General features: G+C 40.2%; 1 protein-coding gene across 1 annotated transcript; it reads right to left on the bottom strand.

Annotated features, from left to right (window-relative positions):
• Positions 1-5,388: 5,388 nt before the first annotated feature.
• On the bottom strand, positions 5,389-6,137 carry LOC139360610 (testis-specific basic protein Y 1-like). Its single transcript, XM_071088387.1, has 2 exons — positions 5,957-6,137; positions 5,389-5,768 (listed from the first exon to the last, which is right to left on the bottom strand). Exons 1-2 carry the CDS (start codon positions 6,056-6,058, stop codon positions 5,475-5,477), a joined length of 396 nt encoding a protein of 131 aa, XP_070944488.1. The 5' UTR covers positions 6,059-6,137; the 3' UTR covers positions 5,389-5,474.
• Between the last annotated feature and the right edge of the window lie 14,050 nt (positions 6,138-20,187).

The raw sequence follows: 20,187 nt of genomic DNA, 5'->3' as shown, positions 1-20,187 counted from the left end.
GTACCCCTCAGTCTGTGGCCAAAGACCCAAGAGCCCCTGGCAAACCTCTGGTGTAAGTCCAAGAGTCCAAAGGCCGAAGAACTTGGAGTCTGATGTTTGAGGGCAGGAAGCATCTAGCACAGGGGAAAGATTAAGGCTGGAACACTCAGCCAGTCTGTTCCTCCCAATTTCTTCTGCCTGCTTTATTCTAGCCGCAATGGCAACTGTTTTGATGTTACCCACCCAGAGCGAGGGTGGATCTGCCTCTCCCAATGCACTGATTCAAATGTTAATCTCCGTTGGCAACACGCTCACAGACACACCCAGGAACAATACTTTATATCCTTCAATCCAATCAAGTTGGCAATATTAACCATCCCAGAAAGTTGTAAGCATCCACTGTAGCACAATGGGCATATAGTTCACAATACTGTACCATGCACCTCAACATTTGTTAAGAATGTATATGTCGTGTCATGTGTGTTTTATCACAAGTTTAAAAACACTCCTGATTATCTTATTCCATATACTCAACACCTTAGCAAACCTTAGTACTTCACTGCCCTTTTCTGGCTACATGGCGTATCAGAGAAAGCGTGGGCTTTGGAGTCAGACAAGCTTCGGTTCAAGTACTAGGTGATCTGGAACAGGTTACTTAGCCTGGCTGGTCCTCAGGGTCATCTTTTGTAAACTCAGGATGGAATAAGACAGCCCCATCTATCTTCCAGCACCATTCTAAGGATGACTCATAGGCATTGCTCAGTCATGGCAGTGATTATTATTTTTTGATTAGCATCTAGCCCTCTCCCTGGACCATGGTAGGTGCCCAATAAATGTTTGTTGAATGAATAATTTAATTCATCATTAATGAATTTTTATTTTATTTTACCCTGCTCCTTGCATTTTTTTAGTGCAGTTACTCTTATCTAGTTTTGAGTTGTATCCAAATTCTCAATCTAGTTAAGATCCAAAATTACATATCAGCTTGCTGGGCTAGCACTTTTCCTTACTCCTCTCCCTGAAGGGTCCCCAATTCTGTTTCTATTCTGTGTGTCTTTTTTTCCCTCTTCTGTGGACATGTGTCCAGGGCCCCTTGCCGCCAAAGTCCTTCAACTAGTTATTCTCCAGCAGAACATTTTTCTGCCAGTGAAAATATTTTCTTTCAGGAATTGGCTAAAAGCTGTTTTCATAAAAACTTCCCTATGTGAATTGAGCCTATAATTATCTTGCTCTTTCTTAGGATTTCTGCAGAGCTTATGCACACCTAAAGCGTGCCAATTCACACTTGGTTCTGGGGTCTATAGTAAAGTCACAGAAACATGACTCCTGTCACGAATGCAAGGTAGGAAGTGGTCCCTAAAGCAGGGGATGTGTCTCGAATGCCTCTTCAGTCCTCGTACAGTGTGTAATACAGTGCTGCTTCCACAGCGTTGAGCAGCAGTCCTTAAGAGGGTGGTAGAGTGTAGAATTTGATCTTTGCAGACTTGAGTTTTAATCCTGACTCTATAACCTATAAGCAGTATAAGAAAGGTACCCAAACTGTCTGTCTCATTTGTCCAGTGGGGACACTACCCATTTTACAGGGTGTGATGGTTAATTTCAGGTGTCAACGTGACTGACTGCCTTAAGGAATACGTCAGGAACTGGTAAAGCATTGTTTCTGGGTGACTGACTGCCTTAAGGAATACGTCAGGAACTGGTAAAGCATTGTTTCTGGGTGAGCCTGCACATGTATTCCCGGGAAGATTGGCGTGGGCTGGTGGACAGAGTGGGGAAGATGCCCTCAGTAGAGACAGGCCCCATCCAGTTCTCTGAGGGCCCAGACAGGAGAAACAGGGCAGAGGAAAGGCACTGTCCTCCCTTTCTCTCCTGGAGCTGGGACTTCTCTTTTCCTGCCCTTGGACATCAGAACTTCAGGCTCTTTTTATACTGAGAATTACACCATCCACTTCCGTGGTTCTGAGGTTTTTGGGTGTGAACTGAGTCACACTCCTGGCATCCCAGGGGCTCCAGCTTGCAGATAGCCTGCCCTGAGACTTTTCACCCCCTAATTCCCCTAATAAATCCCCTCTCATCTATCTTTGCTGATCACCTGTTGGTGGTGTCTCTCTAGAGCCCCGATTAATCCACAGGGGTAATGTGAGGGAGAAATGAGGACGTGCTTGGGGAGCATTTCACACCCTGCCTGACACATGCCCAGGCCCAATGGGCTGCAGCTGCAGTTATTCTAGAACTTAGCATCAGTGTTCAAAACAGCAGAAGGCCTTCCCTCTGGTACCCAGCCATCGCATTGAGCTTCTCCTGTCATTTTTCAATTCCAGAGTGTTTTTGAGAGCAATTCTATGTCCCATGTATCACTGACATGGGGCCAAAAACAATCCGTACGCGTGGGGATCTAAAGCTGGGAATGACCAATGGGTCAGAAAGTTCTTAGGAGTCAGGAGCAGAGGAAGCTGCATGGTCAAGGGGAATCGACGTGAGCCTTCCTGCCATGTGTCCTATTTCCTGTGGTCTGAGACAGAGACATATGTATGTAGACATCATCTCATGCAGAGCTCTTTAGTACGTACAAGGTGTTTTCAAATTTTCCCACCAACTGTCTTTGACAGCAGAGAATCTGCAGATCACCTGTTGTTCATGACTGTTGTCAAGGGGATCCTCCCTTTAGGAACACAGGAAGATTTGCCTAAAAACATCAGAAAGCTTTGATATCTATTATTTTATTATAAAAGCCAACTACAGCTTTGCTGTTATATTACTTCGGGTATTTACTCATTCCACTGTTTACTTTAAGCCTCAGCTTGTGGGTAGTTGGAGAAGGAGGGAAAATATTTAACACTCTTATTAACTAATTTAACTGTGTATTTAACATGTAGAATCAAGAAAGACTTAAAGGAAGATGTAGTATTTGTGAATGTTCCAACAAATTAAAAGATTATTTAAATTATTGATTTCTGATTAAATCACTTACTATCTATAATGAATTAAAACAGTTTGTGAAAATAAATTCACTGATATTTTTGGGTTTATAATTTCAAAATCATAATAACTTTCCAAAGCTGAAAATGCCTGAAACAGAAGTCTGCCAAATATCACAATAAAACATGAAGCCCCAGTGAAAGAGCTAGTCAGGATGGGTTCCCAACAAATAGCAGTTGAAGCTCCTATTGCCATGAAATGATGAAAGAAACACGATTTAAGTGCCATGGATAATTTTTTCAATGCCAAAAGAATCATCACAGACTGTTTTGGCTTGCAGAGCTTGAATGGAAATATGGCATTAAAATAAGGTGCACAGAATTAATTCTTGAATGTAATTTTGAAACACATTGCAAACTTGTTCCCTAATATACACCAAACCCAAAAGTGACCACTGACAAGATCAGTTTACTTCAGTTTTTATGCTGTCATTATGGAAAAAACTATAGCAGAAAGTTCACCAATTTCCCTTTGGAAAGAGATATACAACCACAGCCAACAGGCTTTCCTAAAAGACAGCAGCAGCTTTTCATGCGGACTTGTTCCCATCCATAACATACAAATATTTATTGGTCAGGGTCTATATAGCCTTGCAAATAAACAGGCTTTGAGTTATACCAAGCATGCTCATCCTTATATGGTATTTCCATATAAGAAATACAAAAGAAATACACCACAAAATGATGGCGTTCAGGACATGGGACAATGCCCTGTTTCTGCATCCTAGGTTTCATAGGATTCCATAGGAGGCAGCTACAAGTTCAACATGCAAAGCTCTGAAATCTCTTCCTAAGCTAATGAAGTGAAGCCCTGACTGCACCAAGGAAGGGATGAAACAGAATTCATCTGTTGTTTCTCAAATGATGCTACCATCTCTTCTAAGCCACCATTAATTTTAACATCTTTAAAGATATAAGAACAATCTGTGTAACCAGTGAAAACTGCCTGTAAAGTTAGTGCTTTACATCTCAAACGCTTATTATATGGAAATTCGTATTTTCATAATCACATAAAAGTTTAACATGTTATTCATTATAAGATTAAAGGGCATGAGTTATTCTGTCTATGTAATTATTAACAACTGGAAATTAAATTGTGATAATTTTGTACTCTTTTCTTCTTAAAGTGAGAATTTCCTTTCTCCTTTTGCCTGAGAACCATGCTTGAAAAATACTAACGCCTTACCTTCTAAAACAAATGATTATATATAATATATAAATATAAATATGTTTTATATATGTATTTATACATAAAATATTTATATATAAATATCTCTATATGTATTCTACATAAAGCATAAAAATACATATAAATATATAAATATATAAATATGTATAGTAGGTTCTAGTACATATACAAAAGACCTATGTATTTTGAACATGTATATATATAATCTATATACATTTATATATTATATAAATATATAATCCATATTTCTATATTTGTATTTATATATTTATATATAAATATATATAATCTATATAGGTTTGTATATAGTAAATATAGTTGTATATTTTATTTACATATATTTAAATATGTTTTGTACAGTAAATTCTACTATATATAGAAAAGACCTGTGTATTTCTGATGTATGGAAATATGAAATGTACTTTTTGTCTCCTCAGTTGCAAAAATAAAAAGGCTTTTTTCAAGTAGACAGATTTTGCTCTACTTTGAATTTTTCTTCTTAATCATATTAGATTGTAGGGAGGGGGCGCTGAAAGGAAAGAGGATGGAGACGATTCTTGCATCGGTTTCTATAAACGAAAAGGTATTTTAACAATGAAACCTAAGTAGGTAGAATCTGGTTCTTGGTACTTGGTGTATGTGCTAGCAAGATTGCATGAAGAAACAAACCTTACAAGAAGCGGAGTCATCCCGTGAAGGGGAAATTTGTTTCCGGTTCTCAGCCGTGACGCAATCCTTATTCTCCTGTCTGGCTAACTGTGACATGTCCCTTTGACCTCAACCCCACGGGACCCCACTTCCCTCCCTCCCCACATGCCACCCATTTCTTCCTTCTTTCCTCCCTCCCTCCCCACACACCTCCTCTTCCTCCCTCCCTCCCTCCCCTCACACCACCACTTCCTCCCTCCCTCCCTCCCCTCACACCACCACTTCCTCCCTCCCTCCCTCCCCTCACACCACCACTTCCTCCCTCCCTCCCCTCACACCACCACTTCCTCCCTCCCTCCCCTCACATCACCACTTCCTCCCTCCCTCCCTCCCCTCACACCACCACTTCCTCCCTCCCTCCCTCCCCTCACATCACCACTTCCTCCCTCCCTCCCCTCACACCACCACTTCCTCCCTCCCTCCCTCCCCTCACACCACCACTTCCTCCCTCTCTCCCTCCCTCCCCTCACACCCCGCCTCTTCCCCCCTCCTTCCCCTCCCTCCCCACCACCAGAGAACACGGAGTCACTGAGATCAATTTGCAACACATTCATTTTATTGTCTTCCCCAGGGGCCACCGTGCTGGTGAGATCTCTGAGGTCTGGCGACTGGAACTGAACTTAGTCGCTGCTCAGGGAGATGGGGGAGTCGGTGGCCGCCCCCTCACTCAGTGGCTCCTCCAGCTGGGTCTCCTGGCTCAGGGGGTCGTGCTGGGTCCCCTCGCTCACTGGCTCCTCGGGGGGCAGCTCGTGCTGAGGGAGCTCCTGGCTGGGCTGGTCACTGGGGCCGGGGGCCGCTGGTCCGCTCCCCGCCTCAGGGGCCGTCGCCGCTGCCGCCGCCATCTTGCTCGCGGCCCGTTTCTTCCCGCCTCTCCCTCCACGAGCTGCTTTTCCCTTCTTGGCCGCCCTGGTAGCCTGGAAGGACAACAGGGAGATGCCAGAAGGGCTCTGGTTGAGGGAAGAGGATGGAGGAGGCTGGGAACAGGGACGTTTCCTCAGAGGCGGGCGGGCCGGGTGGGGGCTGTGCCAGGGGAGGCCGGGAGAGGATTCTGGTGAGGAAGGAGGCGAGGGAAGCCGAGGAGGAGCTTGGGGGGGTCCCTCACCTTCTTCTTCGGGCTACTGGAGCTCTGCTGAGAAGAGGACTTCCTCTTTCGGCTCTCCTTGGTCTTGGCCGGAGATCCCGAGGCTCTCGGCTTCGGACTCATCTTCCACAGCTCAACGTCTCCCAACGGTCAACCGCGGGCTGCCCGGGGTCCCCGTATATACCCCTCCCGCGGTCTCGGGACAATGAGGCGACCACGTCCCTGAGCTGTGATTGGTCAACACCCCACTACCCAGCCAATGGGAGCCCTGGGCGGGAAGGGAGGCCTTCCACGTCACAAAGCACCAGCGCGACCTGACTGAGGGAGGTGGCGGGGGAGTGACATCTGAGGAGGAAGGCAGGGTGCTCTGGTTGGAGAAAGGGAGATTTGGGTTAGCAGCCCTAAGGATAGTTCCCAAACTGACATGGCAGCCCTCCTAAACGCCCCATGTTCAATTTTAGCAGATCACGTGGCACGGGAGGATATTTCTGCCACATGGTTCCCCTGGACCCCCCCCCCCCCACTCAGTGGTACATTCTATTTCTCCACACCTGCCATCATTACCCAGTTTCTGTATCACCTACCTGAAATCCCTCCATGCTAACTGGGACGGGTTTGGGGCTATATAAAGACGTCAATTGACCAGGCACAGTGGCTCAGGCCTGTAATCCCCAGCACTTTGGGAGACCGAGGAGGGCGGATCACCTGAGTTCGGGAGTTTGAGACCAGCCTGACCAACCTGGAGAAACCCCATCTCTACTGAAAACACAAAATTAGTCGGATGTGGTGGTGCATGCCTATAATCCCAGCTACTCTGGAGGCTGAGGCAGGAGAATCGCTTGAACCCGAGAGGCGGAGGTTGCAGTGAGCCGAGATAGCGCCATTGCACTACAGCCTGGGCAACAAGAACAAAACTCTGCCTCAAGGAAAAAAAAAAAAAAAAAACTGTCCATCAATCATCCCTCTCTCCTACAAAATCCTCTGCTGCACCTTGAGGACCATTCACTTCTTGGATGCGATCAAAGAACTTTTCCATCTCATTTCCTTTTCCCAGCGTCCACATAGTGCCCCTCAATGTTTCATTCTCATGGTTTAAAGCACTGGCTTCAGGCGGTGAAGATCAGCAAACACACTCGCTCAGCTGGGTCTGTATCAAGCTGGGTTCCTCAGAGAAGGAGAAACTAAGCCAATAGGATATTTGTGTGTGTGCATGTGTGTGTGTGTGTGTGTGTGTAATATATGTCATAAACATCTATTTACTATTGTTTGGTATTTATTTACAAATAATGTTATATATATGATATGCGTTAAACAATTGGCTCACACATTCACACACTGTGGGGGTCTAGGAAGCTGAAATATGTAGGGTAAGTGAGCAGCCTGGAAACTAAAAGCTTCTGCACAGTCAACAAAATGAAAAGGCAGGCTATGGTTTGGGAGAAACTATTGTGAACCATACATCTAATAATGAGTTAATATCCAAAATATATAAAGAATTCACACAGCTCAATAACAAATAAATAAATAGTCTGGTTAACAAATAGGCAAAGGACTTAAATAGGCATTTCTTGAAAGAAAACCCACAACTGGCTGACAGGTGTATGAAAATGTGCTCAACGTCATTAATAATCAGAGAACGCAAATGAAAACCGCAATGAACTATTACCTCTCACACCTGTTAGGACGACTATTATCAAAAAGTCAAGAGATAAAAGGTAATGATAGCAAAGGTGTGGAGAAAATGAAACCCTTTTAGGGTGTGCAGAAAAGGGGACATTTACACGCTGTTGACAGACATGTAATTGGTACAGCCATTACGAAAAATAGTATAAGGGTTCCTTGGAAAATCACAAAAGATCTACCATATGACCCAGCAGTTCATCTGTTGAGTATGTATCACATCACCAAAGTGAAATCCACATCTCACAGAGATATCTCCACTACTAACTTATTCTAACTCATTAATCACACAGGAAATTAGAGTTTCTATTTGCAAAGAATGTTTTTTTCACCATTCTGGTATCAAATATTTATTCTAGCCATCTCTTCTTATTTCTTGCTTTGTAATAACCTAGGTACTACTACCCATTGACAGAACTAACTCATTATTCCAACAAGAAATGAGAAATGTTGAGGAGAATGCAATGTTATACTTTTTGTCTTCAACCAGTTATTCTGTTTTATGGAGGATTCTGTGTTTAACTCTTACCCAGGTAACTCTAGTTACCATATCCATAGTACCTAGTCAACAATCCTATAAACATAAGAACACAGAGTTGACTAGAATGGTTACTAAACTTTCTATGTTCAACCAGTTTTCTTACTAATTGTTAGTTGTTTATTCAACTGTTTGCCTAGGTACCACTAAATGTCTAGTTTTATGTCACTAAGACATAAGAAGTAGTGTTGAAAAGAATTTGTTTATTTCAAGTACTGGCTTCATCTAGTTATCTCTAGTTAATTACTCACTTGGACAAAGTAGATATCTATTGTATAAGGCAATATTTCTAACATGCGGTTGGAATTTTGCATTGAGGAAAATAGTTATTCAACTCCCTGGCATAGGCCAGTTATCTTCAGCTTCCTGGTATCAATTACTTGGTCTGGTTAATTCTAGCTATCTTTAGGTTGGTGATTAAATGTTTACCACCAGATGTCTGTGGTAATTTATTATTCCAACAAAACAGTAGAATGATAAGGAAGGATTTTGCTTTTTCCTGGCATCGCATAGATATTCAAATTATCTCCAGTTATCCTTTGTACCTTTTTTTCCTGGATAACTCTCAGCACCTATCTATCTAAGTTCTTATCCCAACTAAAATCAATAATTGAGACTTGCAAAGAACATGAGTTTCAGGATCAGGTTCACTTGGTATTGTAATGATTGTTAGCTGTTTCTATGTAATGCTTTTCATGGGAAAGCCCAGTTAAGTAGAATTCGTATATTAACTCAACACCAACAAAATTATATTTGACCAGACTAGATTCCCTATGTTCTACATTCCACTGAACTATTCTTGTTGTCTCTATTTTACTACTTACTTAGGTACATGACTTACCTGTAGTACTAATTCGTTATTCCAACAATAACTCAGCAGTAAGTGGTAAGAAGAAAGTGATTTTATTTTTGAAATTTATTTTTATTGAGGTAAAATATACATATGTAATGTACCCTCTTTACCACTTGTAAGTGTGCAGTTCAGTGGTAATAAATACATTTATATTCTTTTATTTCCCCTTCATCCCCCTCTTCCCCTTCGGGCCTCTGGTAACCATCACTATAGTCGCCATCTTCATGAGAACCACATTTTTACTTCCCGTAGATGAGTGAAAACATGCAATATTTGTCTTGCTGTGCCTGGCTTATTTCATTTAACATAATGGCATCCAGTTCCATCCATGTGGCTGCAAATGACAGGATGTCATTCTTCTTATGGCTGGATAATATTCCATTGTGTACATATACCACATTTTCCTTATCCATTTGTCCATTAATGGGCACTTAGGCTAAATACATATTTTGGCTATTGTGACTAGTGCTGCAGTACACATGAGCATGCAGATATATCTCTTTGATGTACAGGTTTGTTTGTTTATTTATTTATTTATTTACCTCTTTCTTTCCCTAGCAGTGGAATACTTGGATCATATAGTAGTTCTACTTTTAGGATTTTGAGGAACTCCATACTCTTCTCTGTAGTGGCTGTAGTAATTTACATAATTTGAGGAACTGTGAGAATGTTTTCCAAAGCCACCATATCATTTTGCATACCCACCAGCAGTGTATGAGCATTCTGATTCCTCCACATCCTCTCCATCACTTGTTATTATCTGATTTTTTATTACTCTAGCCATCTTTGTGGGTGTGAAGAGGTATCTCACTGTAGATGACAAATTATTTAGAGGTTAACACTCGTTTATGTGTTGAAGCATATGGTCAAGGCTGAGTATTCATGAGGCCAGTAAAATGAATCTATTCAGCCACACAGTGAGAAGAGAGTGTTTGCAAACAAACAGACAAGAAAATGAGATGCATCCAGACATTCCCAACCACACTCTTCACTCTTCATAATGCATCGTTGTCTCACATAGCCTGACTGGAAGACAGCATGGATGATCCTTTGTAAACTTATTGACATTGTTATGATTCCAAGATCATACCCCACCATGTTTGGTTAGCAGCAGCAATTCCATCCGGGAAAGAGAGAATGTTTTGTTTGTTTTGCTCATGGTTTTACCATCTGTTGAGAGACAGAATTATCCTTCACCTCTTTGGCAGTGTCTAGTTGATGAAAAAATCCTCATAATTCTGTTTTCTAAAATGAATTTGTGTTACAAAATTATTCAGACTGAGAATGAAAACAATTTTGGGAGTATCCAGGCAATTCAGCATTCCAAATTAATTTGGGATATAGGTCATGGCCGCCACCATGAAATATGCACATTTGTCAAAGATGTTAAGACTCTACTACTCAAGGCTTTCACCTGACCAATATCTCACCTCCCCTAATTCAGCTCCCATCAAGAGGCAAGCTTGAATTCCAGATATTATTTTCCTCATCCTTTTCCTGTGACGTAGGCTGTTAATATAGAAGATGTTATTGATGATATGATGATGATGATGATGATGATGATGATGATGATGATGACAGAGTTTGTCAGAGCATTGAGCACTTCTCAGCTGGTTTCAATACTTGGGCATCAGGGTTTTTCCTTCGGAGACAGCAGTGATATTGGATAATTTTATTAGTGCCTGACTCACTAGGACAACCACTGTCTCGGGCCTACCAACTATCCGTATCTCCCTTCTAAAAAATAAACATACCTCAAGCTTACTCAGAAAAGTAATGAAACTGATTAAACCCATCAATGCCCCTGGATTCCCTTGCTGCCTTGGGTGGCTGAGACTGAAAACTCTTTGATATAAAAAGACAAAGATTTACTTGCAAAACCTTCATTCTTTCGCTCTTTCTCCTTTTTTCTGGACTAGGGATCTTAAGCATGGAGTTGTTGCACTATCTTGTAAACACAAGGCATGAGAACGAAAGCCTGGAGCCTAGGGATGTGGTGGTTTCATCCTTAGAAAAAGAAGGGATGGGCCTAGCTACCTAAGAGTATCATTGAGCCATCACACCAGCTCACAGCTGAGCACTGAAGCTGGAATAATGTTGCTTTTCTGTTATCTGAATCTGAGTCAAATCCTGTCTGATATACTCTGTCAGCTGCAGGGATCTGAGGATTGTTTTACAACTCAGTACATTGAAATATCCCGCATTTGTCTCTGTGATATTTGGAAATCAAGACCACTTTGAAGAGATGTGCAATGAAAACGGAATGGAAAATGAAAATGGAAAATGGAATGGAATTCAACTACTGAAGTGGTCTTCATGATGACTCCAGACTTTTAACATGAGGTGCCAGGTAGGTAGTAGATTCCTTATCAAGCTAGGGAAACTGGGAATGGTGAAACATAATAATAAGATGAAAATAAAGGATTCACATTTGGATATAATGAGTTGTGAGACACTCGCAGAAATCAAATAGGAAGTGGGAGCTTAGAAAATGGATCTGAGAAGAAGTCAATGCATACATCATCAGCAAGGTGATGAGGAACAGTTGAGCTTATCCATGGAGACTCTGTGGAGATTGCTGAGAGTATCCACCACACATCCTCCGCAAGTCCAGCACTGAGAAACTGATTAGAGGAGGACCCAGTAGAAAGGAGGATGAGGAGAACACTGAGAGGCAGAAGGAAAACAAGAATAATGTGAAATTACCAACTCCAAGAGAGAAGCATTCTAGGAAGAGATCCCATTCAGCTCCCATCAAATGATGCTTAAATGGACTTAAAAGAAGATGCAGCATAGTATCTACTGGATTTTCCAAGATGGAATTTATAACATTATACAAATAGCTCTGAGGATGATGCCAAGTAGAAAAGGCTGAATAGAAAACGGTTTCAAACATAACATGATTATTTCAATAGAAATACATATGTGTTACTGGACTCTGAGACTAATATACACCTTCTCTTGGACACAATTGATTTCCAAAGGCAGACCGAGTTACTGTTAGGTGGTGAGATCTGGAGTGATTCTTATCTTCTTTTTAATATATGCTATATTTTTTTGTTCATTTTATAGATTTTCAATCATTTCTTGATTAATTATATTAAGTGAAAAAATAGCCAAATAATGTGAAGTCCATTCATGTCTTCATTTAAACTAATCCTGTTTTTATTGACAGGCAATACGCACAATTTGGGAAATGGTCAATTAACTAATGTGTTCATACCAGTCACAGTATTTCTTCTTTTTTTATTAGAGACAGGGTCTAACTACATTGCTGATATGGTTTGTCTGTGTCTCCACCCAAATCTCATCTTGACTTATAGCTCCCATAATCCCTATGGGTCATGGGAGGGACCCAGTGAGAGGTAATTGAATGATGGGGGCAGGTTTTTCCCATGCTGTTCCTGTGGTAGTGAATAAGTCTCATGAGATCTGATGGTTTTATAAATGGGAGTTCCCCTGCACATGCTCTCTTGCCTGCTGTCATGTAAGATGTGCCTTTGCTCTTCCTTTGCCTTCTGCCATGATTGTGAGGCCTCTCCAGCCATGTGAAACTATGAGTCCATTAAACCTCCTTTTCTTGATAAATTACCCAGTCTCTGGTATTTCTTTATAGCAGTATGAAAATGGACTAATGAAATTGCTCTGGCTGGTCTCTAACTCCTGGGCTCAAGCAATCCTCCCACCTCAGCCTCCCAAAGTGCTGATATTGCAGGCATGAGCCACCATGTTCAGTCAGTCCCAGAATTTCTGAAAGGATTGATCTTCTCTTTTTGCCTTGCCCTGACATTTCTAGATTAGACAAAAATTATTTCCTTTTGAACCAAGTTTACTATAATAAATAACGCTATGTCAAAAAACCATGGGTAGCTTTAAACTCCTTTAAATTAATAGATTGTTATAATTCCAACAATATCCCACTCTTTTCCATCTCAAAAACCTGCCTCATAACAAATGCTCCTTTTGCAGAAATATTAGCAGAGCATTTATTTAATTTTTTCATCAAAGAATAACAGCAAAACAAGAAGGACAAATATGCATATATGCATTGGTATCCCAGAAGACAATATACACGTAGTGTATAGGAAATAATCACAACATCAAATTGACAAAACTATGCATCTTTAGTGACTTCATTATTTTAAGATCATGGAGACCCATCTGTGGTCGATGAGGCAAAACTGACAGCTGCCTGTTCTTGTAAATAAAGTTTTATTGAAATTCTGCCACGTTCATTAATTTACATATTGTCCACGGCTGTTTTTTTCGCTACGAAGGCAGAGATGAGTAGTCGTAAAAGAGACTATATTGTATTCAAAGCCTAAAATACTTTCTATCTGGTCCTTTACAGGAAAAGGTTGCAGAACTCTGATTTAGAGCATCTACTATGTGCAAGTAACAGAAAAAGAAACCTCTTCATGTGGTTAAAACTTAGGGCAATAACAAAAGTATCAAAAATACTGGAAGAGGTTCCTAGAAGATAGAGAGATGATTTCCAGCTGGGTTACTGCAGAGGTTGACAGGAGAAGAATGTAAATGAGGCTTCTTTCTTAAGGCAAGGATGTGAAGCAAACATAGCTGGAGAACTTGGTCCTTTTCCATTGGGCTGATGTTTCCTGAAGACTGTCCCACTTTCTTGATGAGAGCTCCTGAGGGCATGCTCATCTTTGACTAACCAAATGTACACCAGTCCACTCAACCTTCTAAGAAGGTCTGCAGAAATAAATGCAGAATTTCTCAAATGCATAACAAGTCATGAAATACAGTCTGGGGAATGATCTTGTAACTATGCAGAATGAGGTAATGTTTTGGGAGCAGAAGTGCAATATTCTGGGAAAGCTAGACTTGTGAGAAATTCTATATAGCCAGGAAATGAGGTGCTAGATGGATGGTTGAATGTTGGCCAAAAATAGTCAGAAAGCTTTGCTGCTCATTTGCTTGTTGAAATTTGATAACTAACAACCCAAAAGTTTTGGGAGCCTTTGCACAAGTATGATATTGACAGAGGTAGCAATAACCTAAATACAAATTAAAATAATTCCTAATCCACTTAGAACCAGCTGAAGTAATGATACTGGCTACATGACCCACTAAAAACTAATAATATTTACTTCTTAAAATGTGTCCAACAGTGTTTGAACACATGCATTGAAGGAACATGTAATAGCAGTTTCTATAGCTAGCAAGAAGCTGAATCAGAAAAACTTGACCATGCACTACACAAATTTCCCTGCCTCTCTTCTCTCTCTGCATTAAATTCTACCGAGAGAAGTTAAAGGTCTGCTTTGTTTTTGAATAGATCTTAAACATGATGATTATTGACCTCATACCCAAAGTCAATTAATACTGAACAAAATCGAGATAGGCTCATTCAACCAAGAACAAAACAAGGATCCCCGTATAGATATGATTATTGGAAATTCTGCACAATAAACTAAGACTTGGAGTAGAAATGAAAGGTCCAAATATTGGAAATAACAAGGAGAAATTAGATTTATTTGCAGATGCTCTGACTGTCTGCTGTAAAAGCATGATGATCTATTATTAGAGGGTTGAGCAAATTGATTTGTTCTAAATTATTTTAATGTATTTTATATATGCCAGATATAAGTAATAAAAAATGTTTAAGCAGTCTTGAAATAATAAAATACAGAGTGTAAAATACATTGAGATACACTCTGTAGGGGACAAGTTTCCATCAGCCCATATACATATGTGTGTGTGTGTGTATACGTGTGTATATATATGTGTGTATATATATGCGTGTGTGTGTATATATATATGGACATATGGGCTAAACTTCTGCCTTAAAAAAAGCAATGTGCCTTTATTTTATTTTCTTTTTAAACTAAATTCAATTTTAAGTTCTGGGATACATGTGCAGAATGTGCAGGTTTGTTACATAGGTAAACGTGTGTCATGGTGGTTTGCTGCATCTATCAACCTGTCACTCAGGTATTAAGCCCCACATGCATTAGCTATTTATCCTGATGTTCTCCCTCCCTCCGTTTCCCTGACAGGCCCAAGTGTGTGTTGTTCCCCTCCACATGTCCATGTGTTCTCATTGTTCAACTCCTGCTTATAATTGAAAACAGGCTTTGTTTGGTTTTCTGTTCCTGTCTTAGATGGCTGAGGATTATGGCTTCCAGCTCCATCCATGTCCTGCAAAGGACATGATCTCATTCCCTTTTATGGTTCATAGTATTCCATGGTGTATATGTACCACATTTTCTTTATCCAGTCTATCATTGATGAGCATTTGGGTTGAATCCATGTCTTTGCTATTGTGAATAGGGCTGCAGTGAACATACACATGCATGCATCATTGTAATAGAATTATTTACATTCCTTTGGTTACATACCCAGTAATGGGATTGCTGGGTCAAATGGTATTTCTGGTTGTAGGTCTTTGAGGAATCACCACACTGTCTTCCACAATGGTTGAACTAATTTACATTCCCACCAACAGTGTAAAAAAGTTCCTGTTTCTCCACAGCCTCAAAATAGCCTCACCAGCATCTGTCATTCCTTGACCTTTTAATAATTGCCATCTGACTGGCATGAGATGGTATCTCATTGTGGTTTTGATACACATTTATCTAATGATCAGTGATGTTGAGCATTTTTTCATATGTTTGTTGGCCGCATAAATGTCTTCTTTTGAGAGCTGTCTGTTCATGTCATTTGCCCACATTTTAATGGGGTTGTTTGATTTTTTTTTTCTGGTAAATTTGTTTAAGTTCCTTGTAGATTCTGGATATTAGACCTTTGTCAGACGAATAGATTGCAAATTTTTTCTCCCATTCTGTAGGTTTCCTTGTTTACTCTGGTGATAATTTATTTTTCTGTGTAGAAGTGTTTTAGTTTAATTACATCCAATTTATCAATTTTTGCTTTTGTTGCAATTGCTTTTGAGGTTTTCATCATAAAATCCTTGCCTGTGCCTATGTCTTGAATGGTATTGCCTACATTTCCTTCTAAGGTTTTTATAGTTTTGGGTTTTACATTTAGGTCTTTAATCCATCATGAGTTAATTTTTCTATAAGGTGTAAGGAAGGGGTCTGGTTTCAATCTTCTGCATATGGCTGGCCAGTTTTCCCAGCACCATTTGCTTGTTTTTGTCAGATTGGTTGAAGATCACTTGATTGTAGATGTGCAGTCTTATTTCTGAGATCTCTATTCTGTTCCATTGGTCTACATGTCTGTTTTTGTACCAGTACCATGCTGTTTTGGTTACTGTAGCCTTGTAGCATAGTTTGAAGTTGGGTAGCGTGATGTCTCCAGCTTTGTTCTTTTTGCTTAGCATTGTCTTGTCTGTATGGGCTCTTTTTTGGTTTCATATGAATTTTTAAGTAGTGTTTTCTACTTCTGTGAAGAATGTCAATGGTAGTTTAATGGGACTAACTTTGAATATATAAATTACTTTGGGCTGTATGACCATTTTCATGATATTGATTCCTTCTATCCATGAGCATGAAATGATTGTGTCCTCTCTGATTTCCTTGAGCAGCGGCTTGTAGTTCTCCTTGAAGAGGTCCTTCCCTCGTTAGCTGTATTTATAGGTATTTTATTCTCTTCATAGCAATTGCAAATGGAAGTTCATTCATGATTTGGCTCTCTGTCTGTTTATGGTTGGTGTATAGGAATGCTACTGAACTTTGCACATGGATTTTATATCCTGAAACTTTGCTGAAGTTGCTAATCAACTTAAGAAGCTTTGGGGCTGAGACAAGGGAGTTTTCTAGATATAGGATCATGTCATCTTCAAACAGAGGCAACTTGACTTCCTCTCTTCCTATTTGAATACCTTTCTTTCTTTCTCTTGCCTGATTGCCCCAGCCAGAACTTTCAATACTGTGCTGAATAAGAGTGGTGAGAGAGGGCATCCTTGTGCATTACATTAACGGCCACCCTTCATGTAATCTGCCCCACTGACTCTACAGGCCAGGTAAAAAAAAAAAAATTTCAAATAGCCATGGGGAACCATTAAATGTTTTATGCAGGAAAATGACATGATCCAATTTTTGTTTTAGAAAATTCTCTAAACTCTGACTACAGAGACTAGAACACATTATAGGTGATATGTCCTAGAGCCAGAAGAGCCAAAGAGAAGAAAGTGTTTGCTGTAAAGGAGAAAAATGTTCTAAAATTGTATATCCTAACTCTGAAAAATGAGGACATAGGTTTTTACTTAAATCTCTCTGATGTCCTAGGAGCCTTAAAACGTTTAAGGAGCATCTAGGATAGCTATGGACTCCTGAGGAAAGTTCTTTCTCTATGATACTCATATATGGAAATACATGTTTCCTTCTGCAGGTTCATGGCAGAGGCTCTATGTCAGTCTAGGGCATGTCTGCATGACTCCCACTTGCTTCTGAGAGTAATGCAGACATGCCCTAGACTGTCATAAAGCCTCCCTCATTTTGAGTTCTGCAATTCCTGCCCTTGCAGTCAATGCTCAGCTCAGAGGCCAGGGTATTTCTCTAAAAACATAAACCATAGCATGCTCTCTGCTGCTAAGCCTGTTGATCTCTGACCAGGTTGTTGCCCACTCACTGCCTGGGTAAAGTTGAGCAATGAGACAGAGATGTTGCAGTAAAATAAGAGTTTAATTGTTGCAAGGCAACCGAGCAAGGAGGACAGGAGATATTTCTCAAAGCTACCTCCTCAAAACTTCAGAGGCTAGGGTTTTTAAAGTTGATTTGGCAAGCAGGGGCACTAGTGGCGGGTGCTGCTGATTGATCTGGGATGAAATCATAGAGGTGTTGAAACTGTCTTCATGCACTGAATCAGTTCCTGGAAAGAGAGGGAGTCACAACACCCTACAAGTCAGTTCATTGGTTGGGGTCACAGGCCACTAGTCTGGTTGGTGTCAGTTGGCCCACTTGCAAGCCAGGTCTGAAAAATATCCCAAAGATCAGTTTTAGGTTTTACAATACCTTTTGTGACTGCCACTTACTATGGAAAGCAAGCTGGGAAACAGTGGTAGGTTATCGTTTACTATGCCTGGAGCATAGCAGAAAAGTTTTCTGCTATAAAACTTTTTTTACTGATATTTAAAATATTAAAACTATTTTACTGATATTTGATTACTGATATAATCAAAACTTTGATTACTGATATTTCCATTAATCAAAGCTGCCTGGCACCCCCTTGGCAAGCTCAACTTCTGGAAGCTATTGAGGGGGTCTACATGATCTAAGGATCACTGTTTTTTAAAAGAAAAAACAAGTTCATTAATCTTGCGGGCAGCCTGCTCAGGGGCCAGGACAGGAAGATAATCAATTATTAGTGACTACCACTTATTGAAATGACTATGCACAAGCAATCATGCATGGAGTAGGAAAACATCAGAGAGAAAGGAAAATATCTTACTGAAATTCAGGCCCCTACCATAATTTTAATTTTGTGGCCTTTTTAAATTCTATGATGGCAGTTTCATACCTCTGCAACAATATACAGCTGCATTTGAAATGCACTGGGAACACTTGGCCCTGGTTTATGCAACTCCATCTTATCTTCTGTACCATCATTGTCCACTATAAAAGGAGACTTCAGAAAGTTCATGGAAATATTGTGCTATGAACAAACTATGCATGGATTTCAAATTTTTGTTCCACCAAGATAAACTCCTACTAGCTTGTTATAGCATGGGTCGAGTTTGAGGCACTAAGAAGGATTAGACATCAGTGTGAAAAGAGCCCCTATCAGAGCAATGTGAATTTCACCACAATTGAAGCAAGAACAAACATCAAATTTATGATGAGGCTTGGGTGGAAGAAGAGTGAAATCATGGATGCTTTATGAAAGTTTTATCAGGACAATGCTCCCAAAGAAATCAGCAGTTTACAAATGGATAACTCATTTTAAGAAGGGATAAGATAATGTTGAAGATAAAGCTTGCAGCGGAAGACCATCCACATCAATTTTAAAGGGAAAACTAATCTTGTTTGTGCCCTAATTGAAAAGTACTGATGATTAAAAGCAGAAACAATAGCCAACACCGTAAACATCTCAACTGGCTCAGCTTACACAATTCTGACTGAAAAATTGAAGTTGAGCAAACTGCAGAAGATGGGTGCCAAAATTGTTGCACCTGGATCCACTGAAGACAAGAGCGAAGCTTTCTACGGAAATTTTAAACAAGTGACATTAAGATTCTGAAGCATTTCTCTGAAGAACCATTAAAAGAGAGAAAACATAGCTTTACCAGTACCATCCTCAAGGCAAAGCACAATCAGAGCAATGACTACTAAGACGTGAAAGGGGTCCTGTCAAAACCAAAGTGGATGGATCAAAAACAAAGATCATGGCAACAGTTTTTCAGAATGATCAAGGCGTTTTACTTGTTGACTTTTTGGAGGGACAAAGAACAGTAACATCTGCTTATTATGAGAGTGTTTTGAGAAAATTAGCTAAAGCTTTAGCAGAAAAATGCCCAAGAAATCTTCACCAGAGAGTCCTTCTCCACCACTACAATGCTTCTACTCATTCCTCTCTTCAAACAAGGGCCATTCTACAAGAGTTTCAATGGAAAATCATTAGGCATCCATCTTAAAGTCCTGATTTGGCTCCTTTTGACTTCTTTTTGTTTCCTAATCTTAAAAAAAAATTAAAGGGCACCTCTATTTTTTAAACCCACTTAAAGGGCACCCATTTTTCTTTAGTTAATAATGTAGAAAAGTTGGTATTGACATGGTTAAATTCCCAGGAGTCTCAGTTATTTAGGGATGGACTAAAATGACTGGTATTATCGCTTACAGAACTTGAACTTGATGGAGATTAAGTTGAGAAATATAGTTTATATATTTTTTAATTTTTATCTTTTAATTCCATTTGTCCATGAACTTTTTGAAGTCCCCTCATTTCTAACTGCAGAGGAGTTCTTTATATGCATTCAAAAGAATAAGCCATTTCCCACAGCCAGGCCTTTTCCCTGGCTGTACCTTTCATCAGGAGAGAGAAATCTCTTGCCTAAGTCCAGCCCTTGTCTCGCATATGATCAGACTTGGGCATGGAATATTTCTCAGGCGCTGTCTCTTCTGGTTTTCCTCTAGCCAAGTCTCAAATCTCCCCATTACCCAGCATCCAGAACTATTTTTCTTTTCCACGTCTCATTCAGAAGAGTGTTTTTTGTTTATTTTTCCCATTGCTACCTTCAAAAGCCGCCTGTGTGAGTAA

Source organism: Macaca nemestrina, chromosome X (genome assembly GCF_043159975.1).
Source record: "Macaca nemestrina isolate mMacNem1 chromosome X, mMacNem.hap1, whole genome shotgun sequence".
Taxonomy (NCBI): domain Eukaryota; kingdom Metazoa; phylum Chordata; class Mammalia; order Primates; family Cercopithecidae; genus Macaca; species Macaca nemestrina.
Note: the sequence above shows the minus strand (reverse complement) of the source record. Positions and strands in the feature narration are given on the sequence as shown.